General features: G+C 32.2%; 1 protein-coding gene across 1 annotated transcript in view; it reads right to left on the reverse strand.

Annotated features, from left to right (window-relative positions):
• The window catches only part of LOC108755213 (TOX high mobility group box family member 3-like), a 242,846-nt gene that overhangs the window by 134,972 nt on the left and 96,784 nt on the right, over positions 1-11,090 (reverse strand). The window contains exon 3 of the mRNA XM_018498101.1: positions 3,082-3,213. Coding sequence (XP_018353603.1) covers positions 3,082-3,213 — 132 coding nt within the window. The remainder of the gene's footprint in view (positions 1-3,081; positions 3,214-11,090) is intronic.

The following is an 11,090-nucleotide window of genomic DNA, read 5'->3' on the forward strand; positions in this document are numbered from 1 at the left end:
TATTGGCCAGTCCTGTAATGGTTCTAACACTTCGGCTGACAAACGTAAAGGCAATAAATCAAAATAACACTGTACTCCATCGCATAATTCAAATTAAATGACATATTCTATCTAAATTATTTGAAATAAAAAAATAGTATTAAGGTAGATTTTATAGAAACAGTATCTTGTTATTATAAAAGGATAAATATTAATATACTTAATCGATAAATCGCTAAAGTTTAAGATATTACATCAACACTTTTAACATCAACATATAATAAGTTTATTTTGTACCTTATAACGAATCTTTCAGCTCGTAAGCCGTAATGCTCAAAATTTGTAATTGTAATAGTTATTTATGTGCATAATTAGATCTGGGTTATAATTTAAAATTTATTTTTTGTTTTAAACAAATTATAACAATAAAGCCAGAGCAACGATAAAAAAAGAGCCGGGATCTTGGACGCAAACTGCGCGAGATCATCATAGAGTTGCATTTCAAGAAGTATGCAATTTTATTAACGACAGTATAAATTGTAAAAATAATTTTCGCTTTTTACATTTTTGCATACTTTATACGTTAAATCATTTAAAATTTGGAATATGAATGTGATTCACATTCTTCATCAAATTTATTATATTTTCAGTATTTAAAAAGTAAAATATTAAATACGCGTTTAATACAAAAATAGAAATAGCTATTATCAATAAAAAAAGTCCGTACTACAAATCAAATTAAGACTCCTTATATTAGGTAAATCAAAAAGTTCCGTCCATCTAGCGGCGAATAGCTCTAGCTAGAACTGCTGATAACTCTAATATCTAAATCAAACTTAATTTTTTAGTTTTACCATCTATCAATAAAATTCAGTATATAAAAGTATACGTTTGCATCAATAACATTGCTTTTTACATTGCATCGAAAATGTCGACATTTGAGCCAAATAAGCATCATTTGCGCGAAGTGTTAATTAATCTTTTGCTTCAAATGAAAGAAAACTGCAGCTGAAGCTCATCGAATGCTTGTAAAAATTTATGGTGATAATGCTCCTTCCGATAAAACATGCAGAGAATGGTTTTGACGCTTTAAAAGTGGTGATTTTGATGTGGAGGACAAAGAGCGTTCTGGACGACCAAGAGCATTTGAAGGCGAAGAATTACAGGCATTAGTAGATGAAGACCTATGTCAAACGCAAAAACAACTTGCAGAAGCATTAAATTGTGCTCAATCTGTTATTTCCGTTTGAAAGCCTTGGAAAAATCTATAAGGAAAGAAAATCGATCCCATATGAATTGAAGCCAAAAGACATTGAAAGGCAAAAAACCATCTGCGAAATTCTGCTTGCTAGGCAACAAAGAAAGGGATTTTTGCACCGAATTATAACTGGCAATGAAAAGTGGATCTATTTCGATAACCCCAAACGCCGAAAAACTATTTGCGATCCAGGCCAACCATCGACATCAACGCCAAAGCGGAATATCCACAAAAAGAAGGCAATGCTCTGTATTTGGTGGGATTAGAAGAATGCGCTGATAAGTTATTCTATTTGACGGTAACGATCCCATTATTTGGGTCGATGTCCTCGGATTAGCCTTGGAACACGCATCCCCTCACTTTCTCCCGAGCAACATTGTGCCCATTTAAAGAAAAATCTCTCGCGAATTGATGATAGCAAGGCCTGCGAACCTGCATGAAGCATACGACAATGCTGTCGCTCGAACACTAACTTTGTAAATCGGCATCTCGTAGGCAAGACAAGAATGTTTTTTATTGTAATTTAAAGTCGATCATTGTAGTCTACCGCTCATGCTGAGAATTCTTTCTCCGTCTACGAATGGGCTCAGGTTTATAAAAGGTCTTGTTTACTTGCTCTTGTTTACATGACCCTTGCTAGTTAACTCGTGCCAACTCTCTTCCAAAAAATTATATTTAGATCTACTCAATTAGAATCAATTGCGATTGTTGCAATTCTTTAACCGATAAACTACCGACTCGCGATTCGGAGACTCTCTTCGATTTTATAATAAATCGTCGACACCACGCCAACATTCATTCAATCTTAGTTAAAGAGGAAAAACTTGCCCAAAATTGTTTTGATTATAGAATCGGAGGCGAATTGAGAAATGAAAATTCGTCTTTCAAGTTTTTCCTCGGATCGTATAATTTTAGGATCTTGTTTAGACGGCTCATCTATGTGAGTCAGTTGTAGCTCCCTCGCACATTCTGAAAGCTATAGTGAATCCGACCACCACAATAAATTCGTACTCAAGCCATCGAGAGTCACGCCGCGCGAAATCAAATCCGGAGAATTCTCCCTCCCCAATGACTGCTTGATAAAATGGAATACTCTCGTTTATAACATTATATAAATTAAAACATCGTCTATATATAAGTCCCGAAGTATAACTCACGATGTTTGTGGATACCAATTCTCCGTCTCGTTTGCAAAACGATGTTTGTTTAACGCTTCGTACCGCTAAAAAAGAGGCGCATGATTGCCCGTAGGTTATGATATTTAAATAATACTCTTTTATTTCTTCGTCTGATAAAAAACGTCATTAAATACGCCAGTAATCTCGACTTATTAATGAAAATCTGTTTATACATTTTTTGTAAATCAGCTGTTATCATGATCGGATGGAAGTTATTGTTTACATGTATGGAAATTGAATTAGTAACTGTAGAATTGTTTTAATATATGCAGACATAATAGGATTGTTAGCGTCGCATACTCCAACATGCTTCAACATGTTTCTACCATAGCATCTACTCATTCTAACGAGCGCGGTTGAGTAAGTAGCTACGGTTGGAGGAAGCGGGAGCATATTGGAGCATGCGACAGAAACAAACCTACTGTTTGTGATATACTTTTTAACTACTCTTTTTTGTTTAAAGAGCCATTGAATCCTTTTATCAATATTTTAGGTTCCTATTTTTGCGCTTATTTTTATCCAATTATCGCGCTTTCATTTGCCATATATTTTTTAATGTTTTTCCAATTTTGAGAGTCTTTAATAAATGTTTTGTTATTGGAATATAATGTAACATGAAAACGTATAACATAATATTTATTCAAACATTATTGAATCGAAGCATACCTGTGGCTGACCATATGCTTGCATGGAGTCATGTTGATGATGTTGCTGCTGCTGCTGCTGCTGCTGATGCGATTGAGGATGAATAGTTGGTATGTCGAAGTCTTCGTCACCGAAACTTGGCGTGTGAAACGTCTAAAACAAATAAATTACGTAAAGAAAATAAAAATTAACGTTCTTCTTATTGCAATAATAAAGAATTTTCGCAATACCGTTTATTCAGATGACTAAGATCAAGTTATCTTCTTCTTAACAGCTAATTAAGAAAAGGAGATAACATGACTTTAGCGTTTACGTTATTTGAATTTACGTTATTGCAAAAACTCTCTATTACTTTTATAATTTATGTGATTTTTTGTCATGATGTATGTAAAATAATTGAAAGAACGGTGAAGATAAAAAGTTTCAGAGAAAACACAACGTTTTAAACAAAAGAAGAGGTCAATGTGCAAGTGAAATAAAAAATCTATTTTCCAATGCACCAACGGTAGATAGTAAATAATAACGCAACAAGAGTCAAAGTCTATAACTGTTGAAGCGAGATCTTAGATGTTTAAATAATTTCGTGAATTTATACTTATGTCACTTAAACTATGCACCAAATTGATTTTTCGGATTTAGAAATGCTAAACTACTGTAGTAATATCACAAATTAAATTGACAAGCAATTTAATAATTTATGCTCAATCAGACATCCTATTAGAGAAATGGTAATGTGCCGAAAATCTGTAAATAAATTTATTGCAAAAAATATTATTTCGACGGAGTCGAATCTAGCATTTCGTTTTTAAAGTAAACTAGAAAGTCGTTTTTATAGCAGAAAATTTATTTTAAAGCTGAGAATTTTGGTTTTGGTAAATCTCCAGATCAGGGAACCCCCCCCCCCCCTCCTTCCCATGACCCTTAATTTTGACATGTTGTCAAGGTCATATCCCTGAGTAATCATCAACAAGTTTTGGTCGTCGATCGTTATTCGTTAAAAAGTTATTAAGAAAAAAAGTTTGAAAAACGACGTCTTTTTTATAGAACAAAAATTTTTTGCTTTATAATATATTTTACGACTGTCCACTTGAAGTGACTTCCACCTTACCTCCCCGCTTGCTTTAAAGACGCACGATTTCTACAATTGTACTGCTGCACAAAGTCGAAATCAATGTGCAATAGTATAATTACGGAAGTCGTGCGCCCATTTAGCAAAGAGAGAGATGAGGTGAAAATCGCTTCGCGTTAAAGTTGTGCGCCCTTAAAGCGGGGAAGGTGGAGTGAGAGTCACTTCGGATGAAAGTCGTGCGCCCTCAAGGGGGGAGGGAGGTGAGGTGAGAGTCGCTTCACATGGAAAGTCGAACATTTCTAAGCAAAAAAAGGTATAGAATAGTTCTAATATCATATATAAATCATCGTTAGGGCTCGTCGAGAACTGCCCAGAACTTTAATCAGAACTAATGAAACTCTTAAAAGATTTTTTTATGATTTATATGTCACGTATCTTGAAAACTGTTAGTTCAATCGCTTTTTCACCTAATACTTTTCAATGGAACTCGTCGATTTATTATATTATTAAATGTTTAATATAACCAAGTGTTAAATTACAGCAGTCAATTATATTAAATACAGAAAATTTTATAACAAAAAATATGTTTAAGAAACAGTATGTTTGATATGGCGTCTCCCGCTTTTTTCTAATTTCAGATTAATATAGCATAAATAGAAAAGTATTTTTTTACACCTTTATCTTTTGTGTCGCATGCGCACGTTCTCTGTACCTTCCTTTTCTCTATTACGTATCCATAATGTTTATTATATTAATTCTTTATAATTAATATTATTTGAATCTTTTTTAAGCTTTTAATTTAAAAATCTTTTTTGTCTTTAAAATGTTTTTATTTAATATTTAATTTTTAATTTTTATTTTTGCTGGTTTTATTTCGTACTTTTAAAAGCAAGATGTATGTATGTGAATTTCTATGTCTCATACAAAAACATTTTATATTTTAGAGTTTAATTTTTTATTTTTAATCTTTATTTTAAACAAATGTTTTACTTTTTAAATTTCTTATCTTTATAAGTTTTCGTTTGTGAGTTTTTAAAATTCTATTTCTTTATTTTATTTTTAATTATATATATTTTTAATTAAACAATTTTTATTTTTTAAAATTTCTTTTAAAAATTTTAATTTTTAAATTTCTTTTTGTTTAATCTTTAAAAATTTTTTAAATTTTGTTTTTTTAAGATTTCTAAAACTAACTTCTGGCAGCAGTCGCGAGTGTAAAAAATGGGGGAGTGGGGGAGAGAGAGAAAGAAAAAAAAAAAACCAGTTAAAGTTGTATTAAATTTTTTTCTTTAAATTTTCTTAAGTTCCTTTTTTTAATTTTTATTTTTTTATCTAAGCTTTCAATTAAAAAAATTTGTTTTGCCTTTAAAATATTTTTATTTAATATTTTTTAAATTATTTCTTTATTCATTAATTTTAATTATTTGAATTTTTCTTAGTTAATTTAGAAATTAAATGAAAATGTGTGTGTTAGGACATAACATTAGTTACATAACTATAATTTACAGGACATCGCTTCATGTTGCATAGTTTTGTTCCATCAAATGTGCGTTCTATAATGTATGACTGTAATACTATGTATTTAAAATTTTATTAATATAGTATTAAGAAGAATTCGCAATATAGGATCGTAACGTCTATTGTATTATTTAAATAAATGTATTATACGCATACATCTTATATTTGGCTTTTATATAATTTTCTTTGATTTATTTCGTTAAAGTTTGTTACTTTGTTTAATTAGTTTTAACTCTTATTGTTATTCATATTATACATTCTTAATAAATCGTTTATTATTATTGTAAATAACGTTATATTGTTCAGAATTTTCTTAGCAATTTATTCTTCTTCACAAAGAAGAAGGAAAATAAATTTACTGTGGCGTACATAGAGAGAATAAAAGTTTTGAAATTGGATTTAAAAGCGTCAAGAATTTTTCCTTTGAAGAAACATGCTTAGTTATCGATCGTCAATTTAGTTATGGTACATTCCATCTACCTGTATTTTCTTTTACTATTACACTAGTTTACAAAAAATTATTTTGAACTACGGACTACGATTCTCTTATAGATTTTTGAACACTGAAAATAATGCTACAAGCGAAAAAATTCTAGCTCGTTAGATTTCCAAATTATTAATTGAAAAAAAATTATTTTTTTTATAAAGAAGGTTAACGTTATCTCGAAATTTCGATCAGAAATTATAAATATATTGTTCGTCCCCTATAAAAAGCATTTTTTTAAGCTTGTTTTTAATGTCACATTTTTAATAACTGGAATCTTTTATGCACATTTTAATATCTTTATATCTTTATGCACAGAACAATGATACTAATCAATTGATAAAAATACATAGTTGTTTTAAAAAAAATTATACAATTTGTAATATGCAATATACATCTTTTTTATAAAATATCTCTCTCTCTCTCTCTCTCTCTCCCCCCCCACCTCTCTTTTTTCCTCTCTCTCTGTACACTATCATCGACAAGTTTCCAGACATGAAACTTAAAATTTTACAATATTCAGATTACTGTACATTGATAAAAAAATCATCGTAGATAAAAAAGTAAGAAAGCATTTTAAAGCTTGAAACTTGTACTTTAGCATGCTTTCGACAGTTTTTCAAAAAAATATTTATCTTTATAATTTTTGTATTGTGTTGTATTATAACAAATATCACATTTTAGTGTTTCTTAAAATTATGTTACATTTAATAGTACGTAATTTAATAAAGATTTTTTTTTTTCAAAAAGATCAATACTTTTACAAAAGTACAGAGATTTACCTACAAAATGTTTTTTAAAAATTTTTTATAATTTTTCTTGACTGAATTACGCAACGTTAAAGCTAATTCTCTTGTAGCTCACAACCAACATTAAAATTCGGTGAAATACCATCACAAAAAATTAAAGAAACATTTTAAACTTCAAAGTTTATACTAGAACAAGCTTCTGATTTTTATTTTTAATTCTAGAAAATTGAGAAGATAAAAAATTTTTATCTTTCACTGTTGATTATTTAGCACTGCAGGTTTAGCTACAATATTGCGTAATTCTATCAAGAAAACTCATAAGAAAATTTTTAAAAAAGTATTTTGTAGGTAAATCTTGGTACTGTTTTTCAAAAATATTGAACTTTTTGAAAAAAAAAAAAAAAAAAAAACTTTTTATCAACCAGATCAACCTGCACACCGTTAAATGTAATTTTAAGAAATATAACAATGTAATATTTGTTAAGATACAGAAAGATGAAATTTCAATATAGTATCAGGCTGCTCCCTCGCCCTGATGAAGTGGACTGCAAGGTTCACGAAACATTGGTATTTCAAGAATCGATCTGGACACGGAGAAAACGCATAAACGCGAAACGCATAATCTTTATAAAGATAAAATTTTTTGAAAAACGACTAAAAGCATGCTAAAGTTTCAAGTTTTAAAATGCTCTTTTATTTTTCTTGTATCTGCGATGATTTTTACCGAGTTATTGTGACCTAAATATTATGCAATTTTAAGTCCCAGGTCCAAAAATTTTCCGACGGTTATGTGTGTGCATGTGCATGTATCGGCATGCGTGCGTACGTGTACGCGTGCGTGCGTGTACGCATGCGTTATTATTTTTAAACGATTTTAGCTTCTATCTTCATTTCTTCATCGAATTGCTAAAAGAAACGCTATTAAAGTAAAAGAAATGTATTTTTTAGGGAATGACAATACATCCTGATCGAAATCAAGAGACACGGTAGTGTTTCGTGTGAAGTATACGCGCCCATATTAAGTGCAGAAAATAGTACAGTATATCTTTATTTGCGTCGTCGAGTTGACCGGAAAACACTATAATCATATTAAAAAATGACTAAGCGGACGAAATTTTAATAGACTGAATCAATAACTTGGAATCCTATTATGTGATGAATACAGTCCTTATTCTTTTTCTATGATGAATATTAAGGAGATATTTCAATTTTTATGTAAAAGTGGGATAAAATAAATTTAAGAAACGTTGAGAGATCCGACACACTACAATTCGATTATAAATCATACAATTAATTCTCGAATACTCACACACTCCTAAGCACCCTCTAACACCCATTCTCACTACAATTTTCGTTATTCATCTGTTCCCCTCGCACTCACAACAGAGATATCGATACACGCTGACACTTCCTGGTATGACCTACCACACTTTTACTCACTTTTACACTCCTATCTCCCTATTCCAAGCTCACTCCTCACTTCCTCTCCCACTTTAAACATTTTAATATATTTCGAAACAATTTTTTTTAATACAACCAACGCATTTTTATAAACTCATATACATTATCACCTATCCTCATTGTCCTCTACCACTATTTACACAACACTGAATGTCACCAGAATTTCGCCAGAATTACATTTGAAATCTGAAATATTTTGATGATGATCAGAAACATTCTGACAATGTAAGTAAAATGTCCGCACCTGGCAACATATTCTGGAAATTGTTCTTTAATACGTAATACACAGCACGGAAAGTCAGGCAGAATGCCAACAGAGCATTTCAAATGTTTTTTTTTAATATTTTGATGACATTCTGGTGCAGAATACTTCATTTGAAATATTTTTGCAAACATCTAGAAATATAATATAAAGTAAATTGTCCATAAAGATGTTCGTCACTTTCGTCAATTTCATTTAAGAGGAATGTAAACCATTTGGATTGGAATAGAAAGATTCTTCAATAAAATATACGTATAATTAGGTTGCATTGTATAAAAATTAAAGATAGTATCATTAAGTAAATGATAAAGGTAGTATCACTTGGGTTTTACTTTTTATTTTGATAGTAGAATTTAAATTGGCGCTACAGTTGTTGATATCAAATCTTTTGTACATATCATTAAATTAATATTCATTATTTATTTTATTTAGAATGGTATAAAGAAATGGGATTTAACTTAGAGTGCCAGTTCTTGATATTAAATCTTTTATAGGAATGATACATACGATTAAAGTTAATATTATTTACTTTGGTATCTAAGTTACACGGAATTTGAAAGCGCATTACTATATAATTTATTCATTAAGATTTGGTTAAGTGAGGGGGGAGGGCCAGCTAGGTAGACATCTCACCTCCGCGTCCGTCTCACGATAGGCCCCGAGGCCCTTCAGCTCATTGCGACGGATTATCCCCATTTCAGTTAACAATTGGAGAATAATTTCCGTTCGGATATGGTATTACAAGTAAGAATGATATTCGACGTGCTATTTATTTTTCCTTCATCTCCTCCTACTAGGAAAATTGACTTTAGAATACTTTAAAGAAATATTTACTTACTATAAAAGAAAACTTACTGTAGAAGAACAAAAAAAAATACGAAAAATAAATTTGGACTTAAATCTGTTTTTTAAAGTAACGTTAAAACATACTTAAGAAAAAACTGAAAGAAACTAAATAAACTTATAAATTAGAAACAATAATGTTAACAATTTTAAAGTTTTTCTTTAAAATGATAATTGTAAAAATTATAAATTTGTATAAATTTTAAAGCAAGCCTCTTTTATTTATAAGAAAACTCGCCATTAAAAAATGATTTAAAATGCGAATAAAAAATCTCATAATGTTGTGCCTTTTATTCTATCCTGTATTGAATCTTATTTATGAGAAAATGTAGCTGTATCACTCTAGTACCGGTGTCAAGTACTATGTTCGCGAGTAAACTTTATGTTAACTTAGCCTTACTTTAAAACTTAAGAACACTTAAAAAATTCCAGATGCAACGAAAAAAATAAAACCTTCAGTTGTAAAAAGATTATTATGTTTCTAAGATTATTAATAGACACGGTCTCCTCCTTCTGCGAGCAGGTTATGTTGCGGAAGGAGAAGGCCGAAAGGGAGAAGGAGAGGACTCGGGGAGGGGCCTTTCTACTTCCTCCATCGGAAGGAGAAGATGAAGGTGGACAGGGGAAAGGTAGATGATGAGGTCGTGGGGGGCACAGGCCGCCCGCACCCGTCGCTGCCGGAGTCGCTCCTCGGGGCGAAGACGGCGGCCTCCTTCCCCGATATCAGAGGACAATGAGGAGGATGAGGATGCTGGGATGCTGGTTCCCGCACTCTGGGGGGAAGTGAGCAGGGGGGCGAGGCTCGCCCCTCCTCTCCGGTAGCAGGCCTCGCGTCTAGAACACGGAGCGCTGAACGGAGTAAAGCGGCGGCCAAAGTCGCCTCCGGCATTGCACGTGGTCCTCGACTGCCGCCACGAAAGAATCAGAGAGATGGAGAGAGGGAAAGAAGAGGAAGGAGTTTCGGGGTCACCCTCTCGAGGGTCTTGACGGTATCCCCTTCTCCCTCGCCAACAACAATCGGGGAGGGAGGGGCGCGTAAAAAATGAGTGTCCCCCTCCACTCCGACTAGGGCAAACGGCGCCCAGCACCGCCCGGAGCCAAGTTTTAAAAGATCCTGGATGGGTTAGATTCGCCCTTGGCCGATCGGCCAAGGGGCTCCCGGAAGTATGCTGTACGCATTCCTGGGAGTCCCTCCCTTTTCGGCCTGGTCTGAACATCCGGAGGGGTTTTAATGGGTGCAAGTCCCACATAACCTCGGGCTCTCTCCCAAGACCCGGAGCATTTTCTCTCTAATACAAAAAAAGAAAAAAAGGGGGAGAGAGAGAGAGAGAGAGAGAGAGAGAGAGAGAGAGAGAGAGAGAGAGATTATTGATAGACAACGCATAAAACTTACTATATAATATACATAGTATATACATATGTTACTGTACATAGCACAGACCTTCAATTAAGAAATACCTTAAAGACATCTAGAGTTCGTCTATGTCCTAAGGATATCTACAGGGACATCCCTCCGATAAAGTGTGCTGTGTGAGTTAAGAATGCTTTATAAACTTTAAAAAATGAAATAAAAATATTAAAAATATTTTAATTAAAATATTTATTTTAATTAAAAATATTTTTATTAAAAAATTTTATTAGAAT

This window comes from Trachymyrmex septentrionalis, unplaced genomic scaffold (assembly GCF_001594115.1).
Source record: "Trachymyrmex septentrionalis isolate Tsep2-gDNA-1 unplaced genomic scaffold, Tsep1.0 scaffold86, whole genome shotgun sequence".
Classification (NCBI taxonomy): Eukaryota; Metazoa; Arthropoda; class Insecta; order Hymenoptera; family Formicidae; genus Trachymyrmex; species Trachymyrmex septentrionalis.